Genomic DNA, 26,583 nt, shown 5'->3' with positions numbered 1-26,583 from the left:
GCCTGCTATATACTTAAAAATTCACTATTTGCTGCAGACTTATTATTTATGGTTGCAATGAAAAAATACTATCTGATTGTACCCAAGTTAGTAAACGTTCTGATTAATCTAGATCTACAACATTTTTTCTGAAACTTTCTACCAGAGGTCGGCAATCGCAGCTACCATCAGCCGCGCCTTAGAGAAGCCTCAAGAGTTAGCTGCGTAGCTTAAAAAAAAACATTATCCACTCGAAGCCTCAGCCGCATTCAGCTAAATGTGACTGAATGCGGCTGAGGCTTCAAGTGGTTTAAGTAGCGCAGTTGCGACTAAGACTGATGCTTATTGTTTGGCTATAAAAGCTGTGCAGCAAATTTATTATGCTTCTCTAAGCTGCGCGGCTAAATGTGGCTGCGGCTGCCGACCCCTGCTTTCTAGACTCATTTAATTTTTATCTTGTCATTTATGTAGATAACTTATCTTTAATTCCTTATCTTTAAAAAAAACTTAAAACTAAAGGTTGTGTTATCAAATTCCAATTTGCTCTTAAAACCGCTAATAAGATGGCTATAGTAGTTTGTCGTCAATTTAGGTTAATAACATGGACCTCATTTATTGGTCAGTTCGTTCATTTGTGAGGAGAAGGGGTAAAGTAGGGTAAAGGTATCGTTATTCTAGCCAATTGTAAGTATTACTTTACTAGAGTACATGAAAAACTGGTGCAACATCAAAGTATTTATTTAATGACTGTAAAAACATATCACCATGTTAAATTGTACAACTAAGTATGTTTCATTATCTTTTGTTTCTTCTTTAGTCTGGCTTTCCTGTTAAAAGCATCAACATGAGGGGCCTAACTGTGTTAGTATTTTTATTATCCTCATGACGCAAATGAAGTCTTTAAATAATATAGTGTAATTATAAAATTCATAAAATAAAATTATCTATTACTAGCAGCTATGTCCTAGATGCTTCTAGAGGCACTTGAGGAAGGGGGGAGGGAGATAAACCCTCTTCTTTCATTTTAAGTTTAAAAAAAAAAAAATTTTAATGTGGGGGTTTGCTTTTACCACGGTTCTTTCTCTTTGAAAAGCTAAGATTTAAATTAGTGTAATCTAAAAAATCAAAGTAACTGTACAATCAAGGGAAAATAATTTTGAAGTCTTACCGATAAACTGATTTAAAAAAACAATGTTAAATCTGGATACGCAGAGGTCTTAGGGATTTTCACCAAAAATTTCAGCTCTATATCTTAGATAGGAGCTGAGAAAATCACGTTTCCTCTTAGCCGTAAAGAAAGATGAACACATGCTGTTATATAGTATATTTGCCAGGGCTCGGCAGCTGCAAGTCAGCCGCGACTAAGCCTTAAATTTAAACCTGTTAAGATGCTTTGAAAAAATGTTTGAAAAGAGGGATTGCCATATTTGGGTCAGGTTTAGACGTCCAGCTGATTTCAAGTCTTACATGTTACAGGTGGATGCCGAGTCCTGATTTTAATGAGAAAAAAAAATAACTTTTTCTCCAATAAAATCTTAATTGTTTTACAGGGTCTTTCCTCTGTTGGCTGGTTTAGTTTCTTTAGCTAGCTCAGTTCCTCTCTACGATTACTTCATTGGAGATGGAATAACTCAGGTATTAATACAGATAGTTCCTCTCTATGATTACTCTATTGGAGATGGAATAACTCAGGTATTAATACAGATAGTTCCTCTCTACGATTACTTCATTGGAGATGGAATAACTCAGGTATTAATACAGATAGTCCCTCTATTTGATAACTCTATTAAACAGGATAAATACAGATAGTTCTTCAATATGATTACTCTAATGGAGATATATATTGGAGATGGAATAACTAAGGTATTAATACAGATAGTTCCTCTCTATGATTACTCTATTGGAGATGGAATAACTCAGGTATTAATACAGATAGTTCCTCTCTACGATTACTTCATTGGAGATGGAATAACTCAGGTATTAATACAGATAGTCCCTCTATTTGATAACTCTATTAAACAGGATAAATACAGATAGTTCTTCAATATGATTACTCTAATGGAGATATATATTTGAGATGGAATAACTCAGGTATTAATACAGATAGTTCCTCTCTATGATTACTCTATTGTAGACAGAATAACTCAGGTATTAATACAGATAGTTCCTCTATATGATTATTCTATTGGAGATGGAATAACTCAGGTATTAATACAGATAGTTCCTCTCTATGATTAATCTATTGGAGATGGAATAACTCAGGTATTAATACAGATAGTTTATCATTATAGACAATACCTTGCTTTTGGGACAATGAAACTAGAATTAATCATCTAGTTTCTTACTTTCATTAAGGTTTATCATGGCAATTTTCAACAATTAAAAAAATTATAAACACCATAACTTAAACAAAATTCAGGGTTTGGTAGCCGAGAGCAATGAGTTTTACTTGAATGGAAAACCATTCAAAATTCTGTCTGGCAGTCTTCACTACTTTAGGTAAGATTTTATTTGTAGATGAACACAGTAATAGTGTCTGACTGATTATAACGTAACAAAATAAATAGCCAATGAGAGGCCACTAAAAATTTTACCATAAGTCAATAACGGCCTCTCATTGGCTAATTTTTTTTTGTTACGTCATAATCAGTCAGACACTATTACTGTGTTCATTTGTAGATAAGCTTCGCTCTTTATCCTATAATATAAAGTAATAATGTTATTTGTCAGTAGCTTATGATCTCAGAAAATACTTATCTATATTGGATATATTTTTAGTAAAGCTTTGTAAATATCTTTCAGGCTGGTTTAGGCTATTTCTGACCTTCGCCGTCCTCACCCGGAGGCTAGGGTTGAATTATGCTGGCTATAATAAAAAGTAGTACGATACTGTCTGTCTGTCCGTCATACGGTTAAGATCTTGGTAACCACTTAACCTATCAGTGGAATTTATCAGGTTATTTGCCTCTGGTGGTTTTAAACTATTTTTCCTGGGAGAGTGGGACATTGATAATCCCCTAAAGAAAAATTAAGAAAATGTGAAGCTTTTTTAAAGGCTGAGAGAATTATGAAATTGATTATATTAGAAAAAAATAAGATATTTTTGGTGTTAAAGTTACTCTAAAACTCACTTTGTATATATGTCCGTTAATGTACAATGCAATGGAGGAAATGCAAAATATAGTGGGGTAAATTTCCTTTGAAGATTTTCCCTTCTAATGACATAGAGTATATATGCTGTATTTTGAAACATAATTTAGACGACTTTTTTAATGGTTTTGCTGTATATCTTCAATTGAACTCTTAAGGATATCAAACCTCTTACGGGATATTTGTTTTTTTTTTAGTAATTTTTATAGATTGATAAAATGGCTCTTAAGATTCAACTGATACTTACTGGTAATTTTTCTTTGTCCGTCTGTCTATCATTTATTTTAGTAATTTGATTAGTAATTATGAGCTTCGCTTCTTATGGTTGTTGTCATTCTTATTACTACATAAAAGTTTATTTTAAGATTATTTCTCCGTTTAAATGTTTTTTATTTGCAATAAGTTTTCTTTATAAAATGTGTTTTTTCACTTTATGGGCTTCGTAAAATAAGATTTTACGTAAACAAGGATGACAACAACCATAAATGCGAAGCTCATCAGACCAGACTGTAAAAAAACAATATAACACTTATAGAACATAAATTCATTTTTAAGACTTGATTATAGAGAAGTTTAGCTTATAAGATTTTCTTCATGTCTAAGAAATAAATTTTCCATAATTATGCATAAAGTTGCAATATTTTCAAAATTCTACTGTTTTGTTAAAAGAATAATCATGCAAAGTTTAAAATCGATGGAACGATTTGAACACAACTAGAATAACAATCTATGCTATTCGTTACAGACGTACTAACGGATAAAGCAATATCGTAGAAAGCTTTTCAAAATCATAAGTAAAATAGCATAATTTTTTCAAAAACAAAATTCCTTAAAGAAAAAATAATATTTTACAATGAATTTTTAGAACTCAAATCTTACACCAAATTTTCATATCTTATGAAGTGAAACGTGTAGCTGGCTAAAATAACGACCCCCCTCTCCATCCACCATCCCCTCCCCTCTTAGTGGATAATCGAACTGATCAATAAATGATGTCCATGCATGATAGCAACCAAAATTGAGGAAATTTTTCTCCTGTCATAATGTCCACATATATTCTATCCATTTGTTTCAGGGTTCATCCCAACTATTGGAGAACAAGGATACAACAATACAAGGTTTGTCTGATTAATACCTCTGGGAATGGTTGATAACAACGTTGGGCCAGACCTTTAAAGTAGGTTACAAAGCACTAATAGCCCAACTATTGCAGATAACTAACCCTTTGAAAGCATGACCCTTGTCTTGAAGCCCTAACCTAATCTTGATAACAACTCAGGGCTTATCATTTATATTAGGTCCCAATGCACTACTAATAGCTTAACTATTGCAAATAACCAACCCTTTGTCAAAGAGTCCCAACAGTGCATGGTAAAGAGATGCACCTATTTTGGACCAAGGCATTCTCCTCTATATATATTCATAAATACATTTCTTTAGTATTTGTAAAATCCTATAAAATTTTAGAATTTTGTCTATGAGTTAAGGTTTCCTAAGAATTATATATTCCAATGGATATATTATTACTTGGATGTTACACCAGATTTTTATATACTCTGATAAAGGGATGCTCGCAGCTGGCTAAAATTATCATACCACCCTTCCACTCATTCTATCCCTTCCCCTCCCCTTCTACAGGATAAACGAACAGACCGATAAATGAGGTCTATATAAGCAAGCTAAATTGGCGACAAATTTTCCCCTGTTATAATATCCACGTATAGCCTATATCCATTCATATTCCTTTATATTATGGTAAGATTAAATAAATCATATAATTATATAAATTTAGTCCATCCATTATACAGAAAAACAAAAATTTAAATTTCATGATAATTTTAGGCTGCTGGTTTAAACACTCTGGATGTCTACGTGCCTTGGAATCTTCATGAACCCAGGTTTTTAATAGTGAAGTAACTCTATAATTCACCTTTGTACGTACGTACGTCAGTCCGTATTGTAATTTTTGACTGCAACATTATACCTATAATTATTTATTTTTTATAAAGTTTCGTGATTTTCAATTCTAATATCGTTCTTTTTCTTCCTTTCCTTTTTTGACCACTGAACATTCACTATATAATTCACTTTGTGTGTTTGTCCATCCATTTATTTGTTATTCCCTTCCTATGCTTATCGATGTTTTCATCCTTGTTAATTCCAATTTATTAATTCATTATATAATTAAATTTTACAAAAAGGTATGAAATGAATTAAATAATAACAAATTTATTTTTAGTTCTATATTTATAAAAAGGAATCTTCATAAATGCTTTTCTATGAATTCAATTAAATAATAATATACATAATAATTATTGATATATTTTTAGGGTATTGTCGGTTTCGTAACAACGCCTCTTAATGGTCGCTCCGTCGTATTTTCACAGTAGCTTTTATACTAATTCTAGCCCATGCAGGGGGATCTAACCTTGCGGGGCAATCATTTACATTAACCTAACCTATTTTATTACAATTTTAGTCAAGATGTGTTTGACTTTGGAGAAGCTGGTATGACACAGTTCTCTAAAGAAGGATTTCTAAATATTACAAGGTAAATTATTTTCCAGTATGGCTTCAAAACCAATTAATATCCACTGGTTTAGAACCATTTTTAAGCCATATACTAAAAAACATGTATGGTATCGTTATAAAGACAATTTTTCAAGAATTTTAAAATAAGAATGACAAAATTAAGGCCGTTTTGTTAGACAAAGCCTTTGGCCCGTTATGCCTAACAAAACTTTTTTTTTCATTTCATTTCAATATCCGCGGAAAGCTTTCTATAAAAACTTTTTTCTCTGGATTTTAGGAACGAAACTAATGTATAACTATGGTTTATCTGTACATTGGTTCAGAGGGTTACATTAAAACTCTTATTTTGGCTCTTTTTTCTATTTTCATTGGATAATGCTATACTTTTTTCTTCAATATTCAAATTTTTCTAGCTTTTTTTCCACACTCCTTTTAGATATGCTAGATCTTTTGTACGTGTATGTTGTTTTATCTATTTTTTAATATTTATAAGCAATGTGATGTTTTTTTAAAAGATTTTTGGAGATGGCTCGCGAGGAAGAAATGTTTGTGATCTTTAGGTATAAAAATAATCCTCATAATAAAGTAAAAGGATATGTATGTTTTTCTGTCAGTCTAAAGCGGGGTATTTCGCTTACCGCTGTACCGATATGGTTCTCATTTACAGGGTAGCTTCTTATATGGTCTTGGGAATGTTTATAACTATTTCAGTTACCTACTCTTTTTAAATCTAAAATAAAAAATTGGGTTATCGAAATCAACTCCCCCCCTTGTAGCCGCTATCTGTCTGTCCGTCTGACCGTCTGTCCGTCTGTCCGTCTGTCCGTCTGTCTGTCCATCTGAAGCTTAAGATCTCAGTAACCGCTGAACCGATTGGGCTCTACTCTTCAGGGATTATACCTACTGGTCCTGTGATGGTTTTAAGCTATTTTCCTGTGGGGGTGGGACACCCCCAACCCCCCAAAAAACTAAAAAAACCTACCCTCCCAAAATTTTTTTTTTTTACATTTTTTGTAAAATCTCAGTAACTGCTGAACAAATTGGGCTCTACTCTTCTGGGAATATACCTACTGGTCCTCTGGTGGTTTTAGGCTATTTTCTAGGAGGGTGGGACATACAGGGTACTCGCTTATGCTCACCCCGTACGAGATATATGGTGAACAACCTGGGTTAAATTTTTACGAATTGAAATTTTCGTGCATACGGCGAACAACCTGGGTTTATTTTTACCAAAGAGTAATTCGGCAAAGAATAACATTTTTGAAAATATAACTATAAAATTATTCTGGAGGGTTGACTTTCCATTTCCTCATGGGGCGAAGCCCCTAGAGGCTAGGGGCGAAGCCACTAGTTTATGAATAAAGTAAAACTAGAATTATTAAGTGAATAAAATACTCAAAATGCACTGCAAATATTTTCAACAAACATTAAACTAGAATAAGCAAAAATTAAAAAGTGGTCTCTGGTTATTTAAAAGTTAAAATTTAGCAGTAAATTTTGAGTGTTTTAGTTGCTTGATAATCCTTATTTCCCACTTCCTTTGACATACAAACAGACACAGACTACAGCTATGATATCCACGCTACAATAAAAAAATTCAAGCTTTATTATTATAGACCTGGACCTTACATATGCGGTGAATGGGAGTTTGGTGGTCTACCTAGCTGGCTTCTTAAAGAGGATCCAATGTATTTCAGGTATTATTATTCATTTTATATGAAATTTAATACCACAGATAATCAAAAATTAAAGCATAATGAAAAAAATATTAAAGTAAACTTTCTGGATTTAAAACCATTTAGTCAGCTTTTTTCAAACAACGAATAGTATTTCAAAAAAAATCAAAAAATCTATACGTAGTCGTTTGGGGGCAACACATACTAAAATGACGACCTTTATCATCTGTCCCCTAAATATTATTTTAGATTTATTTCGCTTGTTGGCTGTACCTTATTCTTAATTTGGCAAGGTTTGCTATTCTAAAGCTAAAGATCTTACTAAATATTGACCATAATTGTCTGTTCTTTTCAAGGATGCTATGTAAATGTCTTATTTCCCTGATCTCCCACGATCTACCCTAGAGGCTAGGGGCTAACTAACTAGTTTTTTACAAAGAATTAGGTTACGTAAAATAAGGTGTTCAAGAGTTTTCCCGAAGGGATAGCTCCCATCTGATTGAGAGCTCCGGCAAGGGTTAGGTAAGACTCAGTTGTCCACAACTCGCCCTATATCCTACTAAAGTATTTATCAGGATGTCCTACGGTCCTTATGAAGAGAGGGCAGAAGTATATTTGATGCAGCTCTTACAGAAAGTTAAAGATTTCCAGTTCTATACTGAAAACGGAGTAAAAGGTAATGAAGGAGGGAGGGGGGTTAATGCAACCATCTCGTAATCAATGTATCAATGGCACTCGAATTTCGATCTGAAATTTTGCATGAGTAATCCTTGGTAGGTCTATTTTCTTTAAAGCGAACAAAAAGTTGGAAAAGTAACGCCTCATAATACTCTTTTCCGCTCCAAATCGTTTTCAAACGGTTCTAGCCGGTAGTTGCTGGTACTAGAAATCTTTAAAAATGTTTTTTTTGTATCATTTCACATGATTTTAAGCAAAACTCTGTTTCAAATAGTTGATGCCTACGTAATTTAGCCAAAAAACGGGTAAACGGCTAAACCGTTAGCCGTTTCTTTTTCAACTTATTTTTCAATTTAGAGAAAATAGATCTACCAAGGATTACTCATGCAAATTTTCAGACCGAAATTCGAATTCTATGTGCTATTTATACATTGATTACGAGATAGTTGCATTAACCCCCCCTTTTATATCTTTTTTCCAATGATCTTTGTGAGATGCGATTTTCTCCAATTCAAGTAAATTTTGAAGAATTCTTTTCCTAGCCATCTCCATTTTCTCTGTAATTATTGAAATACTGTTATATGGTGAATATAAATTTGTGGTGTCTTACTTGTAAACACGCCTAGGAACAAATCAAAGCTTCTCTGCAATTCGTTTCTGAGCCCATATTTGTATGTTTAAGGTGGGCCAATCATAATGACTCAAATAGAAAACGAGTATGGCAACTACGGGTATACAGATTGGCCTAGAGACAAGGTAAGGTTATGAGTGTGTGAGCACGCGCCATGCCACGTGACAGAAATTGAATATACTAGGGCATTTCTCTGTGTCTATCGAACAAAGAACCCCCATAAACCTTTATTTTGAACTAGCGGCTACGCCCCTAACTGTAAATGTTTTTTTTTAATAATACGATACCCATCTTTGTTGCTTTCAAGTCTCTACGATACCTTGCTATGTTGCGTTCAAGTCTCTATAGACAAAAAATTTCTCATAGGAGGGTGGTGATACCCTCCCCCAAAATAGTTATAAACTTTTCCGGGACCTATGAGAAGCTACCCTGTTAAAGAGAACCCGATCAGTTCAGCGGTTAGCGAGATCCTTTGGTACAAACACACAGACAAACAGACATCCTGTTAATTTCGTATAAGCACCAAGCCGCGTGTTGGTGTGTTATAGTGTAATCATATATTTATTTTACATATTAAGATTTGAAATATTTTTACTTAGATACTATATTCCTTTACAAATTGCATGTTTATGCGGATTTTCTTCTCAATATTTTCTAGTGCCGAAGCTGCTTTTAAACTCGAGTTTTTTTTCCCTCTGCTATTGAAGATGAATGGCAAAGATTTTGCTATATAATCTTCTCTTCTCTATCACTCATTGGTCCATCATCTATCATTTGTAATTCACCGTAGCCGTTGGGGAGATTTTCTTACCGAAGATTTTTTTTCTCTTTTGCAATAGACTGCTGAATCTTAAGATAATTGCCACATCAACTGAGAATCAGCTGTAAATCAAATTCTATAATTTTTTTTAGGCTAGCTTAGACATTAGGTTGTTCTAAATCTTGCAAATTCTTTTAGATCTCTGTAAGTAAGACTTTAAAAACCAAGAAAATTTAAATTGTATTGACCCATTTTTGTGGAAGATTTATTAAAGATAGATGTCTGCAATTTCTACTTGAGATTTATCCTATTTTGATTATCCATTTGCTGTCTTAACATTTAAGTAAAGTGTTTATATCTTAGAGCTTCACTACTCATGGACGCTATCATCCCTTGTTTAAATTTTAATACAAACTTCAATTCTAGAAAAAATTTAAATATTTTTTAAAAACATAATAATATACTACAACAAAGAAAATAGTAGTAATCTTCTTTGTAAAACTTCATACAAATACATTTTAATGCTTTTTTTAAAAAAATCTGAAAATTTTATTCATTTTTAGGCCCATCTTCAATTTCTGAAGAAAGTTCTAAGAGATGGAGGTAAATATACTATTAAAAAAATATTTCTAGCGAAGCTACTCTTTAAGTATTTGTTTCTGTCTGTACCTATATATGTCATAAATTCCTATACAGCTATAACGCCTCATTATCTCTCTTTGATTTCAAAAGCGTAATTTCTCATAATTGGGATAGATTTTATATTCGTCCATTGTTCTGTCCATCCACTTTTGATTTGGGCTTTGAAAATTAATTTTTTCTAGGGGCGATTTAACCCTCTGCCAAACACATAAACAAAAAAAAAGATTGATAGATATCCTATTACTTTTAAATAAGGTTTGCTTCTTTAACATTATTGTTCTTTTTTTCAATGACATCTGTGTATTTGAATCAGGTATTGAGAGTCTGTTGTTTACATCTGATACCCCCTCCATAGCTGCTGACTGGGGCAATGTGGATTATGAACTCATGACTATCAACTTCAAGTGGAACTCGGAAAAAGAACTGGCTACAATTAAGGTGATTCAATGCAATTTGTGGTTTCCCTCAAACTGCATAGTTGAGCATAGAACACTCTCCTCCCCTATGAAAAAAATTTATATTTTTCTTATAAATTGATATAGGGAAATACTATCCCTTTTTTTCCTTAATTTATTTTAAAAATTAAGGGGGAGGTTCAGTGTATCAGTCAGTTGTCTCTACACATGTGACGTCACTAACAGCAACAGCAAGACTAACATCATTTTCATTAAAATATAGGTGGGGGATATACCTGACCTAACTCTCTGTGCTAATCGTTACCTAATATAATCTTTCCTAACCTGAACAAAACCAATGAACGAAAAACAAGCCCCCTATTATTTTCAAAATAAGGGTGTGGTGGATATATCAGTGATCAAAGGGGTACTTTGTGCAAAAAAATATGTTTATTAAAGAGATACAATATTCTGAAAGACAAACTGTTTAAACTATTCAGGAACTGCGTCCAGATGCCCCCATTCTTGTGTCTGAGTACTGGCCAGGATGGTTTGATCACTGGTTCGAGGATGTTCATAACACTTTGTCGGACAAGGATTTTAGGTAAATTAATTAAGTTGTTGTCTAAAACGACCAAGCTAATATTGCTTGATTCACTTCTTCAAGAGACAAAATGAATTGAAAATGATTGCTAAAATCGAAATATATCTTCATGTCTTAGAATAGCTTGTATTTTTTTTAAAAATAGGTTGAAAAACATTCTAACCTTAAAATAAGAATCATTACAAAACAATGGTGACATCGTCCATTAGAATTAAAAACATCATAAAGAGAGTTATAGAGCAGATGTTTAGTTGTCATAAAAAAAGAGAGAGTTTAAGTGATAAATCATGTTTAAAAATATGTCTTTTGAAGCATTAATCATTTACTGGATGCTGATAAGTATATATAGGTAATCTATCTTAAGTAGCAGCCGAGAAAAATAAAAATTTCCCTCATAGCGTCACGGACAAATGGACAGACAAAGCAATTTTGACATTAGCTTAGCTACCAATAATTATATTTTACACTTTTTAATCCTATTTTGAATTAAATAATAGATCTTTTAGTAATTGTTAAAAAAATTGGGGTATTTTTATTGGGGCCATTCTTCTGAAGAATTTTGACTTTAAATATTTAAAAAATCTATTCATAGAATTTATCAACTTTCATAAAATGAAGAATCTTATCAACTTATTATAAAAGCAAGATTTTAAAGGACAAATAGACTTTAAACATCCTATTTTTTATATTAAAAATATTTTGATTTTAGAGATATCCTTGGCAACATCTTCGATGCCAACGGCAGTGTCAACTTCTACATGTTCTTCGGTGGTACTAATTTCGGGTACATGAATGGAGCTAACATCCTCATGGTTTCTGGTGTGGAAGTGCCACCTGTTTATGTCCCAGATGTTACAAGGTGCATTTTAAATTTTATTATTCACAGGAGAAAGTATTGATACCTTCAATTCAGGGATCTAAAGGGATAAAACAATGGTCGATAAATTGATGTACATCCCCAATGCTGTTGATTAAAAATCTCCAAAGCCAGAGACTAAGAAAACGTTATCAAAAACTTTGGGTACTAGTGTAATAAACAGCCCATTGTCCCCTTCCTTCCTGTTTTTAATCACTTGTATGCTTAAGAAATACCTAACTCGTCAATTACCCAGAATGGGCGAGGCTGCTGCCCTGAAAAGCAAAACAAATCCAGAACAGCAATTTTAGATATCTTAAGCTTCAGACAAAAAGCCTTAATAGTTTATACTATACTAGCGGCTACGCCCGTAGAGGCCTCTAGTGGCACTTTAAATGTTTTTTTTAATAATACGTAATATTTCTATGTTGCGTTTAAGTATTTACGTAAAAATTACCTATGAGAAGCTACCCTGTTAAGAAGAACCCGATCGGTTTTGCGGTTAGTCAGATCCTTCGGTACAGACAAACAGACATCCTGTTACTTTATTATAAGGATGTGAAATAGTTAAGCTTTGTTTAGTTATGATTATGATGCCCCTCTATCAGAAAGTGGACAGTATACTCCAAAGGAAATTTATATCTAAAAATATAAATGTAATGAAAACTTTAATATTTATTTATTGCATCGTATTATAGACAACTTTCTGCAGATATTAGAATGGAAATTTTTAGATTTAAAACAGTTTTTTTTATCCCCGAAGGGACCAATGGCCCGGGCTAACAATACTGGTATTAATTTTGTGATTTTTATTCTAATATTCGTGGAAAATTGTCTCTAATACGTAGCTATTAATGATTTTTAGTATGGCTGAGAACCGGTTCTAATCCAGCAGATATTAATGGTTTTCAAAGCCATACTAGAAAATAGAATATTAATCTAATGCTAAAATATAAAATAAAATTGACAGAGAAGGGAGAAATATTATCACATTTTGTTATATAAAGACGACCTTAGAATGTAAGATCTTGATATAAATATATGGATGTAGTATTATTCAACTCTGGAAATGATTACCGCCTATGATCCTCTGTTCAATGAAATAGACCGTCCTGCAGTACCTGAAGCTGCCAGTATTGTAGCCTATCCAGGTAATTGTCTGAGCAATATTTACATAAAAACACTTGTCATATATAACATGTCAAAAAAGTAGTTTAGTGGTACTAACTAACAATGTGTCCATCATTATTGGGACTGCACTGTATTTATAGTCCATTGTCTTATCCCTTAAGATAAATGATTCTAATTTATATAATGAATAAATATTATTTATATATAATTTATATATTTACGTTTTATTCTGCGGAATTGTAGAGACACCTTTCTGTTTGTAGATGTTGAAATGAGTGTTGTTGGAGATCTCGGAGATGTTCTTGATTCATACCCAGCTGACTTTATACAAAATTATCAGGAAAAATTCCTAAATTAGACGTATACCGTCATCAATAATATTTTAATATTAGTTTGCATTGATAATGGATTTAGGTATACATGGATATATCAATTTAGCTAGCTAATATGGACCTCATTCATTAGTTAGTTCGTTTATCCAGTAGGAAGGAAGGGGATGGGCTAAAGGGGGTGGATCGGGGTATCCCTTTAGGTACATAAAATCTATTAATATCATATCGATTGCGATGATGTTTAATTTATTTTTAGAGGGAAGGAGGGAGATTACTGTTTCTTTTTAAACCAAAAATTAATAGTAGAGGGTTATCTTCACCGTATCCCCCATATTCTCCACTAATTTAGATATTATTGTTAGAAACCCCAATCAATGGAAGTTCTTGGACAAGCCTATGGTTATGTTGTTTATAGGTATACTAGTCTAAACTCCATATGTATAATTAGTTATTTTTTTAAAATCAACTACTATATAATTATGACAAGTCAGTATTCTGTATTTACAACCAAGGACGTCCAAGCTTTTTATTTCAGGAGAGGTAAAAAATATGGATGTTGGGTTGGTAATTCACATTGAATTTTTTTTGAGGGGTTTGGGGTAAAGTTGTAAGCCCCCCCCCGCCCAAAAAAAAAATAATCGAGGGGTAAAATTAACATGGGGGGAGGTCCCTGTGTAAAACAGTGCGATTGACTGGCGTTACCTAAAGATTGTAAATAGTACACCCTTTATACAAAACCACTAAATCTTAAATTTCAGAAAGGAGGTTTCTCTGAAGCCCGGAGACAAACTAGTTGTTAGAGGACACATCAGAGACTTGGGACAGGTAATATTACATGAATTTTCAGTGAAGCATTTGTGTTTTTTAAAGGAGCATGGGCTAAGAAAAGTTATGGGCTTAACCTTTTAAACTGTAAGAAATAAGGACTTTCCAAGGGTGATGAAAACACTCTCCATCTGCACGCCACCGGACCAATCGAATTTTTCTTAGATTTTTCTGTGTCCTGGCAGTTACATACTCCTTTATTTCTTTGTAAGTCTAAGGAAAACCTAATTCTTTAAAGGTTTTCACCAATTAAAAAGAACATATAAAACTTGAGCTATAGGGAAAACAAAGTTTATGATAAATAAATTGTAAAATTGTGCAGAAAATCTCTATCTATGTATGTACATATATGAATTGCTTTTATTACCAGAGAAAAAAAAAACTTTTTGAAATGTAACTTTAGAGTTTCTACAAGCATATTATAATGCCAAATTGTTACATGAATCAAAATTGCCTACTGTATTAAAGGTGTTTGTGAACAACGTAATGATTTCTGAGCCAATCACCTCCTCTATTCATCTGCTGACTACTTTTGGAAGCTGGGCGATTAGAGACAGTCAACTTGTTATACCAGAAGGTAGGTTTTCGCCAGGGCTCGGCAGCCGCGACTATGCCTTAAATTTAACTCCATTTTAATGCTTTGAAAAGAGGGATTGTCATATTTGAGTCAGGTTCAGACTTCAAGCTGATTTTCAAAATTGTAGAAGGTTTTCTGAGGCTTACAGCCTGTTGCTGAGGCACGGAATTTGCTAATATTTAAGAAAGTTCATATGAATTTTAAGAAATAAGACAATTGGCTGTTAATTAATAATGATTATCAAATTCACTTTTATGTAGATAGATTAAGATTATTGGTGAAAAAGTTTGAACATTGGCAGTTTTTAAGGTGGCAAATTGGACTTAAAAAACTATGGAATCTAAAGGGATAAGACAATTGATGAACGATAAATTAATATACATCCCTAACGATAGTAAACAAAAATAGCTCTTTTGTAGATTTAAATTAATGGTTGAAACGTTTGGACAATACTAGTTTTAACCAATCAAAATTAAGTAAAGGTATTCAAAGTTTCTGGGCCAAACAATAAGATTAAACTTTTGGTACCAGTTAATTAACAGACATATGTTCTTTCCCTCCTGCCATGATAAAACTAGAAAAACAATGATGACAACATCCATAAAAGAGAAGATCTGAAATGAAAGGACAAACAAACCTTCACACTTGTAGAATGTCAGAACTGAATATTAATGCATATGTATATACAAAATTGTAAGTAAATTTGTTGTAAATCTGATTAAATACAAGTTACTATTTAAGGACATACTGCAGTTTTTAAGACTTGATTATAGAGATACTTCGCTTATAACACTATACCTTGTTGTAATAGGACTCAGTATTCAAAAAATTTGATGAATAGTATAATTATAACATTAAAAAATTTGTTGTAAAAAAAGTAAAAAAAAAATCTGCTTGTTTTAAATAGACGTACGGACTTTCTGGTAATGGTTATAGAGTTGCTGCGTTTTCTAAGTTGTACCTAACTGTTATAGGTATCAGCATGCAAAGTTTGAAATCGATAGGACAATTCTAACCTGTTTAAATTAACAAAAAGTGCTAACTGTAACGGACGGACCGACCCTAATTATAGAAAAGCTTCGCTTTTAAAAAGTAGGACGAAAGCTAGTTTGTCAAGAAACTGTTGATAAGGGAAATAATCATTATAATTTCTTAATTGAACAAGGAAAACAACATAATAAGAAATAGAGCTAGAAAATGAAAACTACCCAAACTATCCATTAACAGTGGATGGAAATATAAGTTTTAGATTCAGTATTCAAGGGAATAGCAGTAAATACAAAAAGACAAACAAACAGAGGGATATTGAGATATTTTATAAGAAAATAGAGATAAAATATAAAATTATTTCAGGTATTGAATGTAGTGAAAGGTGTACTCTGGACATCCTGGTAGAAAATATGGGTCGTGCCAACTTTGGAGTTCCACATACATTCAACCAGAAGAAAGGTATTTAATTTATGTTTTATTTATCTGTAAAAAATACAGTTATTTCTTGAAGTTGGTGGGTAGAAATAGGAAAGCCTTCTCCCAAAATAAATAGGGAAAAAGCCTGACCTGCACCTAATTGAAACTACCATGTAAGGAAGAACTTCTATGGTTCTGTGGTTAGCGAGATTGGAGAGGAGAATAGACACAAAAAAATACATCATATTGATAGCTTAACTTAAAATAAAGTATTATATGTACAATTTTTATCATTACAGGAATCTGGGAAGGAGATATTCTGTTAAACAGGCAGGTTCTGGATGGATGGGATCACTATGTTCTTGAGCCAGGTAAAAAGTTTCTTTTCAGTCACATATTCCTTAAAGCTTGGATTGCTTAACTACTACTTTAGTAATGTTATTGTATTTGTCTCAAAATTCTTTAGGTGTTTTGGGTGTTTTTATATTTTATACTGATTCTTCCATTATCCCGTTTCAATCCTTTATTTTACATTTGCACCCTTTTTCTCGACTACTATTTAAACCTATTTCCCATTTTAGTATTATTTTGCATCATAATAAGTGCAGTTATTCTAAAATGAAGCATTCTATCATGCAAGATTTTATTTAATTTTGAAATTCACTTTTTAAAAAAATTTTGTAGTTCATTTTCATATGTTTTATTTACAGTCTTGTTCTGTCATTTGGAAAATATTATGTTAAGTTTATTAATTATATACAAAGATTGTTTTGTTTTTAAACATTTAAAACAAATTTTATCTAGATCTCTACAGTGAGGATGATTTTACCAAGAGGATAAGTCCCCGTCAAATTTATGAGTAAGTCAATTTCAATTATAAAATCATTGTTTTTGAATAAAATAAATCATTTTATTTACTAAGTATATTTGCGATTACTTTTATTTAATGAAATCTTCCAATTTTTAACATTTACAAAACAGCCTGCTTTATTGCATCAAGATCCATGACAGATCTATATAGGAAATAAACGTCTATAAATGAGCTCGAGTCTTCCAATGGTAAAGTGTTTAAAACTCATAGTGCTCCAATAATCCTCATTAAACTCTCATTGACCAAAGCGATAAGACCTTTATACTATTTGTTTATGGAATGAATTCAGTTTTTCACTTCATGTTGATATTTGAATTACATTGAAGTAATTAATCCTTATTTCATAAATAAAAAATATACGTTCATAATAGAGTAAATCTAAGAAAACTGTATTTTAAAAGAATTCGATTGTGGCGACACTTCCTTTGTGTTGAAATATTAAAACTAAAATTTTAATCATATTAACCCTTTAGTGATGGTAATGTGAAAAAAATATAATTGAAAAAATATTTTTAATATCATTTAAATTAATAAATATTTACTTCTTTCTTTTAGATAGTAATGGCAGGGGAGGAAAATTGATTTATTGAGAAATAGATAAATAGATATGTACTTATAGAAAACTAGCCAATAGCGATATAGTTATATTGAGCTAACTCTAGTTGATTATATTAGGAGATTCTTGCATAACCCTGAAAAATGTTTCTTGCAGCTGACTAATATAATGTTTTTTTCCACTGACAAATGAGAACCATATTGACCAATATCTGAGTACTATATTAGCAACCTCAAGTTACAACGCAAAATCCCCTGTCACAATATACTTATTTTATATCCAATGTTCTGTAAATTTGTGTTTAGAAAAGAAGAAATGTCACTTGGCTGGAAGATTATGAACGGTACTCTGACAATCCCCAAAGATTTTGAAATTGCCGACACTTTTGTGGATTTTGGATGCTTCTACTGTGAAGAGTGGAGCCATGGAGCTGTTTTTGTTAATAATTTCAACATTGGCAGATATCATAAGGTACACATTTAGCGAGCTATGCTTCTTTTTATCAATGTTTTCTATATATTTATCTATCCTCTACAACTATGCATCTAAGACTTCAAAGTATTTTTTTATGATTCTTTTTTTATCCGCATTTACCCTCAAGTAGTGAGGGTTGAATGTCAAAAAAATAGTCTAAAATATCCCAAGACATTTGTAAAAGATTTCCTGTAAAGTGCGTCACATTCCGACTAGCATTATCCGAGAACTATCAAGTAAAGTATTTGCACATCTTGTACAAGAACATCATGAGGGGGGGGGGGGCGCACCCTTATAATTTTTGGAAAGACATTATATGACCACCCTCAGTCACTCCACAAATAATAAGCTTGCACGTCCTTTATTCTGTTTGTATAATTTTTTTTTGTCAATTTCTTAGGCCGGACCTCAGCGGACCCTGTACCTGCCTGGAGCTCTACTCAAACATGGAGACAATAACATCCTGGTTATTGAAAACTATCATGGAAGCAACACCCTCAGGTAACTATCCTACTTTCCAGGGAAGGGTGGAACATTGGAGTGTTGAGACTTTTAAAAATCATCATTGGTTGGTACAAACTACCTGTGTCTTTTCTACGATTAATTATAATCTGTAGAAGCGGTAATTTTGTTTATCATAATTGGGGATGTATATCGTCCAATACCTTATCCCTAATTATTCCTACTATTTCTACAGTTGCTCTATATATTTGTTAATCTTCCTATACCTGACTTTCTGGTTTGCTACGCTTCGCTTTTATGGATGTTGTCATCCTTGATTTTAGCTGTAAGCTTGTTTTTTATCAGGTTTACCAACATCCCAAATTATGGAGAACCACAGGAGGCAGTCAACAAAGAAAATCCTCTGAACATTCAAATTAATGGAATTTAAATTAAACTTATTTTATGACTTTTGTTGCTAAAAACTTTTTTTTAGACTTTTTTAAAATAAAGAACAATAATTGATTATGGAAATTTTCTATTTAAAAGAAAATGAGGATACCTATGTCCATAAGTAGCTCAGCAAATAGAAATATAAAATAATTATGTTTTATTTTTAATAATGATTTACAAATATATATAAAATTTAAATCATAAAGAGATACCCTTTTGATTTACAGAAAAAAATATACAATTTACATAAAACAGTAAAAAAAAATTTAAATTAAAGTAAAGCAATAAGAATTTAAAATAAAAATCTTTTGTCACTAAAACTTTTTTATACTATTTTTTTAATAAAGAACATTAATCTAAAATCAAAATTTTGTATTTAGAAGTAAATAAGAAACACCAGCCAAAAAAAATATCAAATAGAATGAATGATTTTAAAAATACAATTCATCATTAAATAACAAAATAAACTTTTGATATAAAGAAAAGAGATGTACAATATACATAAAATAGAAAAAAATTTGGAATCTAGGCAAAGCAATAATAAAAATGTTTAAAACAACATTATTTTATAATAATTCATCAATATGAGATAATTAGATTTAAACTTTGACGGATTACAAATGAGATCAAAGGGTGTGTGGGAGTGCCTTGGCCCTGAATTGGCGCAGCATATTACCATGCATAGTTATTTAGGACAAAGATCCTGCAATCGAAGGGTTGTCTGCAATAGATTGGATGTCAGTGACTTGGGAAACTGATTATAATATCTTTAAAAAGAAATCTATATTTATGTATGATTATGTTTGACTTAAAATTACAATTATAATAAAAGTAATATTGAAATAATTAATCCCTCAAAGAAGATAAAGTATAGAATAGAGTCCAGGTAGAAGTTTCTGCCTGACTAGCCTGAAATAAAATTGGAACTTTTGAAAGCCCTAAATGGCTACAAGGCTTGTAGTAAAATCACATGATTTCAGATATTATCGAGAAATGATATGAAAAATAAATGCCTTTTTTAATAGTATACTAAAAGCCATACAGCCAATCGTCCAGCCATATTTGTCCTATTCACAATGGATTAAAACCTTATAGTATGAGCAAAACTTTAAACAAAAATTCATTTCAACATGAATTTAATAAAAAATGACTTTAAAAATATTTGGTTAAGAAATAATGATCACGGCATTTGTATTAGGGTTGCGCGTGAATTTGTTTACAAAAAATCCTTAACAGCTGATTTTTAATTCTTTCAAGGTCTGAGAGTAAAAGATGTTTATATCCAATTATATATTTTTAAGTATTTTAATTTCAATTATTATCATAAATCATTTTATTAATTGTTGAGTTATACGCAAGTTACGTTTACATTTTGTAAGCGAGTGATTACGCAAGTTGCGTCATAAAGTACATTGACAGTGGTGAAATGTAAACAATATTAGATAAACATAAATTTAATTTCTATGCAGTAGAGACATGAAGTTAGAGGAAAAATCTAATATTTTTCAATATATTTTCATTAAAAAGATTATTTCAGTTTTGTCCCAACTTGACATGTGTACTATTTAAGTTTCATATTATGTTTTTATTGCGCAAGCGCAACTTTTCTTCAATATTCCCTAAAATATTTGAGGTTTTCATTTCTATTCCTCCTTATTCTATGTAATCCCTATATAAAAGTAGCAGGCTATCTCTCTGTGTTTCTGTCTGTCTGTGTGTACCGAAGGATCTTGCTAACCGCTTGCCCCACATGGTTCTCCTTTACAATCAGGCTTCTCATAGGTCTCCCACCGAAAAACCTTTTTTTACTTTTTCGTTTTAAAACTAAAATTAAAAGAGCAACGCCGCTAGTTAGGTTTAAGGAAATAGATTATTTAAAATGATAACAAATCTTGTATTTTGTCTATTCAATGGAGCTATTTCGAGGTTTAAAGATATAAATTATAAATCAATAATTTTAAGAGAATTATTTCTTCAAATTTTATCCTCGAATCAATAATATTACTGTTCTTTTTATAAAGCAATAATAAAGGTCATTAGTTTTTAATAATGTGTCTTTTTAAAGTAAACACAACTCTGAAAACCTAAAATTTTAGGTTCATTTTTAATCACTAGGCGTTAAAAACTAAGATAGAAATATAAACTTATTTTATATATTTCTCTAATTTTACTTTTATTTAAATAAATTTAAAATAAAAATGACTTTCTACTTAAAGAAAAATATCAAGAAAAATATAAGTATTTTTTAAATACCCTGAGTTTGAATCTCCTATAATTAATATTTTTATAAAATTTATAATTATGTAAACATGCACTGCGTGTTATATCTACCTTATGTAATACCAGCAGCTACGCCCCTAGAGGCATCTAGTGGCACTTTAAATATTTTTTTTTATTTCAAACGATATTATACATGTTAACAGATTTTGTCAGATTATTTCTATGTTGCATTGAAGTCTCAAAAAATATTTTTTAAAATTTCGGTTTTTTGTGATTTCGACTGGGAGGGTAGTGGTACCCTCCCCCAAAATAGTTATAAACCTTCCCGGGACCTATGAGAAGATACCCTGTTAAGAATTATCCGATCAGTTCACCGGTTAGCGAGATCCTTCGGTACAAACAGACATTTAGACAGACATCGTTCTACTTTGTATTATAGACTAGCGGCTTCGCCCCTAACCTCTAGGGGCTTTGCCCCAAGAGGTTTGATCAAACCAATTTTTCGTATTTCAGATTTAAAATAAAAAAGAAAAAAAAGTTGGTTTTTTATTGGGGGGGGGGGGGGGGGTTGGGGGGAGGGGGTAGTCGTCCCCACTATTTTAATTTTAGTTTTAAAAAGAAAATTTTTTTTTCATTTTTTTTGGGGGGGTATTTTTCATTTTTGGGGGGTTAGGGGTGTTCCACCCCCCAAGAAAATGGTTATAAACCTTCCCGGGAACTATGAGAAGCTACCCTGTAAAAGAGAACCCGATCGGTTCAGCGGTTAGCGAGATCCTAAGCTACAAACAAACAGACAAACACACAAACAGACAGACATCGTTCTACTTTGTATTATAGATAACTAATAACTATTGCATCCCAAACAATCAGGGGCTCTTTAATAAAAGATTAAAAATAGCCTAAAACCACTTAAAGACAAAAATCTTAAAGTAAAATATCGTTAAACAAATATGGTACCTATTCCCTTCCCTTTATTACAGAACTCAATCGGATTAGTAATCCTCGAAATCTCAATCTTCAAGCAAAAAATCCTTACTACTTTATATCATATCCTTATTCTTTATATCATAGGAATAATCTTCATTTATAGAGTGCATGTATGTCTTTCAGTAAGATACCAACTCACTTAAAGATTTTTTGGTACATTAGTTCTATGTCGGTTAGAGGCCAAACAATCCTTGTAAAAAAGTATTGATCAACTTGATGTAATTTTACACAATATTGAAAAAAAAAAGATGGGGAGCTGGGTGAGGGGGGGGGGTGAAATTCTGGATTTGGGGGTAATTTATCTTTGATGTTGGGGGGTGTGTGTAAATAACCAAAAAAATAATAAATGAATTTTAATTTCACATGTAAGAGAGGTTAAAATTTGCCAATCGGTTGCCAATTGGGTTGCCAATTGAACGTCTCTTGAGTAATAGGTTGCTTAATTTTTCTGATTTAAAATAAGTTTGGCAAGATATCTGTTTTCCGTCAGAATCTCTCTTTCTTTCACATGGCTTAGAATCCTGAATAATTATAACGTTAAAATATGAACTATGTCCGTCTATAAATCTGTCAGTTCGATATGAGTTTAGGATTGGAAATTGATAATTAACATTTTTAGAATAAGTTTTCACGGGTGATTTTAGTCTTCAAAAGGTTTGATTTTTTATCATAATTGAGAGTGTACATCAATTCATCGTCGACTGTCTTTTCACTCAAGATTCCAGAGTAGTTCAGAATGAGAGAGAAAAGTTATTTATCGCATCGTATTATAGACAGCTTTCCGCGGATCAAAATGAAAAATTATAAATTTAAAAAAGTTATGTTCGCCCCGAGGGGCCGAAATCCAGGTCTAACAAAACGGGTATCAATTTTATTGAAATATTCGTGGAAAATAAAATGGCTGAGAACCGGTTCTAATCCAGCGAATATTAATCGGTCTAGAAGCTATCAAAGAAATATTACCATTTTTAAAATCAAATATACTAAACCTACCTTAGGACCCATCCAAGTGAAACCTTGCAAGATTCTTTGTTGGTGATTGGGAACATTTCATTCAAACTTTTATCTGATAACAACTCCTACAAAAAAAATAGTTTAATATTCAGTAATGTTTATTTCTAAAAGAAGTAAAAATAGGAGCCTTGTTATAACTTATAGATTTAAGAAACATTTCATATACATTTTAACCTTAGTCTCATTAGATAGGGGGGATCCCCCCAAAAGGTAGCCGCAAGTTTACTACAATGCAGTGAATGTAGCATTGTAGAATGTAGTTTTTGAGTGTTTAAAAAAATTTTTTTAACTGTTTAGTAATAATAAACCTTTGGATCGAAATCTGCTTTGAGATGAATATCATTCTTGTTAGCAAACTCTAACAGTTTATCTGGCACTTTTTCATCCTTACACAGGTCAACATTTATCTGAACAATAGAAAATATCTAAATTTCCTCAAAAAGTTTAGTTTTTGTACTGGGGTAAAGCTTGTGTCCCCTAAATCTACCCCTGGGTTAAACAAAGAATTGTAAAAACATCTTACCCAGCCCCCCCCCCACCCCCTTTCAAGTTTTTATTGTGAAATTATGCCTTTTGCTGCTGGTATAGCATCTACTTAAACTGAAAATTTTCTTTCTAATTGACATTTTGCTATTTTCTGTTCTATGAGAATGTAAAGTCGATATCATCAACATTTTGCTTGAAGAAAAGAAATTTATTAAATTGGCAGATGAAAATTAGACAATTTTAAAGAAGCCCCAAATCTAAAAATAGTAAATTGAGAAAGTCGCTAAAAAAATGAGCATGTGACGCCGAAAAATGATGGATTATCCATTTCTTTTTTAAGGGTTTTCTTTCCCACTCTTCCTCTCCTCATCCTTTATTTTTATGACGTCAGAATTTTTTTGAGCAACTTTCTCCATTTACCAAAAAATATGTTATAACAAGATACCTGAAAATATTTTGGTTTATGACATGCATTCTCACAAAGATGGATAAAAGCTGCTGGATTAAGGTCAGCTATGCCAGCGGTCATCACCAGGCCAGAGTCAATAAGCTGTTCTACCTGGATAAAACATCTCTGTTAAAATGACATCTATATCTAGGGATCTACAGGGATTAGACAAAGTCCATTAAAATGATGTAGATTAGTAGATAAAACGTTCGGACACTGAACTTAATGAAACAACCAATCAAACTTTAATAAAGTTGTTAAATCAACGAATAACAAAATTTTGGAGACTTGTGTAATAAACAGCCAATTGTCCCCTTTCTATTTCTGTCCATATCAATAGTCAACATAAAAAAAATGAAAAATTGAAAATACACACTAGTCTTGAGGTGTATCATTTTTAAATTCTAAAATTGTCATACCTTTTTCCATAGCTTTAGGAGATTTTCATATTTTTCATCAACATTTTCCTCTTTAAGATCTCTCTTGCTACACAGCCCTAAATAATTATTCATTCACCAATAAATGTATAGATGCATTGAGGACCTTTATCGTCTGCTAGAAAATTGTTTTCTGCAATTTTGTCGCAACATTTTCAAATTACAGATTTACAGTGTTACTGCAGTTAGCATCGAGTAATTTTATATTTAAGTTTGACTTTTAAAAGAATCCTACCTAAATCTTCAACTGCATTTGCTGGAACAGCAAGATATAAAACGTCCACATGGTCTGTGTGTAAATGCTGTAGCGCGGCATTCACACACTCTTCAAGGTCGTCCTGTTCAAAGTTTGCTGGAAATATTTTCAGTGTTATTCTCAACTGATCTCTGAATATTAACAGGTTTATTAGATTGAAGCTTTCTGAGTGAAAGATAAAGAAAGAGAGAGAGAGAAACAGATAGAGAGGGAGAGAGAGAGAGAGGGAGAGAGAGGGAGAGAGAGAGAGAGAGAGAGAGAGAGAGAGAGAGAGAGAAACAGATAGAGAGGGAGAGAGGTTAGCAAATGAATATCCAGAAGTAGTAAGATATTTTCCAGTGTAGCTTCGAAATCCGGTGGATTATAACCGGTTCTTAGTTATACTAAAAAATTATGTATAGCATCGTATTTCAGACAATTTTCCACGATTATTGAAATACAAATCATAAAATTAATACCAGTTTTGTTAGCCTGGGCCGGCCTTCGGCTCCTCGTGGATAACAAAACTGGTTTTGATCTTATATATCATTTTAATATCCGTGGAAAGCTGTCTAAAAACGATGTGATAAACAACTATTAATCTATTTCTCATTTTACCTCTCAAATATCTCTTTTTGTCTTGGCAATTTATGGCTTAGATGAATGACATGGCTTTCTTTATATTCTTTATCTTGAATTAGCTCTTCAATTTTGCCAGGAAGATCTTTATTTACTAATAGCCTTGGCTCTTGTGTATCACTTTCTATTTTGAATCTAAAAAAAAATTTATTAATAAATTTTCTAAGAAAATTACTAATTATTTTTTTCATTGAAGCCAACCTACAATAATTCTTGTAATGCTATTATTCCCTATAACTGTCGGTCTGTTACGTAATACGTTTCTTTTTCAGTTTCTGAACTTTTGATAAAAAATCCGTCCCAAAGAGAATCCAGTATATAGCTAATTTGGTCCGTTGGTTTGTCATTCATGATACAAAATTCCTACTTATTATTAAGATTTATAGAATCTTATATCTCCAAAATAAATGTATAACCCAGACAACTACCAGTTCCAAGGGATGGGAACCTTTTTTGTCTGCTGGCAAATAGCTTTCAGCTCCTTTGTAGCGATTTGGCTGTGTTTTTATTTCCGACGTTATTGGCTAATATTCAAAGACCCAATTGAAATTCAGGACTGAATCCTCTCGTAGGTAAAGTTACATACAGCTCGTGCCCCCTTTATTCTTTTACTTTAACCAGTTGCTCCGTCCCTAGCCTATAAGGGGGATTGGGATAGGTAAAGAAAATAGCCTAAATCCACCCAAAGACATTTATAAAGCGTTCGTGAATTAAGTACATCCAATTCAATCGAGCGATAACAGATCTTTAGTTTCAGACAAAAAACCTTACTACTTTATATATTAGAATATCCTCACCTTTCAATGAGATCCTCTATAACTAGTTGTAAGTCCTGGCAGGCAGCTGCCTCTAGGTTAGCGGCTGGATGCTTAAAATGTCGGGCAGCATCTGATACTTGATTTTCACCAACTAATAATACAGAATTCATATTCTTTTCTGAAACAAGTATGACAACATCAGTGGCGTGCGAACCGAAGGGGGCGTTTGGGGCAATCGCCCCCCCCTAGCGACCAAAACGCCCCCCCCTGCCCCCCCCTAGCCATCGCCCCCCCTGCCCCCCCCTAAATGTTGAAAAATGCCCCATTTTGCCCCCCCCTGGTCAACAAAAATGCCCCTTTTTGCCCCCTACCCTATAAAAAGCAAAACT

General features: G+C 32.3%; 2 protein-coding genes across 2 annotated transcripts; one reads left to right on the top strand and one right to left on the bottom strand.

The window, feature by feature from the left end:
* The first annotated feature begins 797 nt into the window (after positions 1–797).
* On the top strand, positions 798–19,043 carry LOC145332792 (beta-galactosidase-1-like protein 2). Its single transcript, XM_080177850.1, has 26 exons — positions 798–840; positions 1,530–1,614; positions 2,399–2,478; positions 4,205–4,247; positions 4,972–5,027; positions 5,609–5,680; positions 6,177–6,221; positions 7,278–7,358; positions 7,913–8,013; positions 8,698–8,771; positions 9,970–10,009; positions 10,362–10,486; positions 10,944–11,047; positions 11,757–11,906; positions 12,486–12,534; positions 12,955–13,054; positions 13,298–13,374; positions 13,729–13,781; positions 14,125–14,191; positions 14,660–14,768; positions 16,122–16,217; positions 16,475–16,546; positions 16,980–17,034; positions 17,908–18,073; positions 18,477–18,577; positions 18,884–19,043. The coding sequence occupies exons 1-26, from the start codon at positions 824–826 to the stop codon at positions 18,966–18,968; spliced, it is 2,103 nt and encodes a 700-aa protein (XP_080033976.1). The 5' UTR covers positions 798–823; the 3' UTR covers positions 18,969–19,043.
* Positions 19,044–22,471: 3,428 nt separating this feature from the next.
* LOC145332207 (glutamate--cysteine ligase regulatory subunit-like) lies at positions 22,472–26,368 on the bottom strand. Its single transcript, XM_080177165.1, has 8 exons — positions 26,234–26,368; positions 25,416–25,571; positions 24,798–24,949; positions 24,545–24,621; positions 24,123–24,236; positions 23,500–23,598; positions 23,171–23,256; positions 22,472–22,698 (listed from the first exon to the last, which is right to left on the bottom strand). The coding sequence occupies exons 1-8, from the start codon at positions 26,362–26,364 to the stop codon at positions 22,617–22,619; spliced, it is 897 nt and encodes a 298-aa protein (XP_080033291.1). The 5' UTR covers positions 26,365–26,368; the 3' UTR covers positions 22,472–22,616.
* Positions 26,369–26,583: the final 215 nt, after the last annotated feature.

This window comes from Acartia tonsa, chromosome 11 (assembly GCF_053477335.1).
Source record: "Acartia tonsa isolate MP-2025a chromosome 11, ASM5347733v1, whole genome shotgun sequence".
Lineage (NCBI taxonomy): Eukaryota > Metazoa > Arthropoda > Copepoda > Calanoida > Acartiidae > Acartia > Acartia tonsa.
Note: the sequence above shows the minus strand (reverse complement) of the source record. Positions and strands in the feature narration are given on the sequence as shown.

What these genes read in the sequence shown, in the direction of transcription:
- LOC145332792 (XM_080177850.1), top strand. An exon ending in GGATTTCTAAATATTACAAG is followed by an intron (nt 5,681 to 6,176) that starts GTAAATTATTTT and finishes TTTTTTTAAAAG; the next exon opens with ATTTTTGGAGATGGCTCGCG. An exon ending in TACATTCAACCAGAAGAAAG is followed by an intron (nt 16,218 to 16,474) that starts GTATTTAATTTA and finishes TTATCATTACAG; the next exon opens with GAATCTGGGAAGGAGATATT.
- LOC145332207 (XM_080177165.1), bottom strand. Translation starts at nt 26,364, where the DNA reads ATGAATTCTGTATTATTAGTTGGTGAAAATCAAGTATCAGATGCTGCC. An exon ending in ATAGAGGATCTCATTGAAAG is followed by an intron (nt 25,572 to 26,233) that starts GTGAGGATATTC and finishes ATTTTTTTTTAG; the next exon opens with ATTCAAAATAGAAAGTGATA. An exon ending in ATAAACCAAAATATTTTCAG is followed by an intron (nt 23,599 to 24,122) that starts GTATCTTGTTAT and finishes TCTATTGTTCAG; the next exon opens with ATAAATGTTGACCTGTGTAA.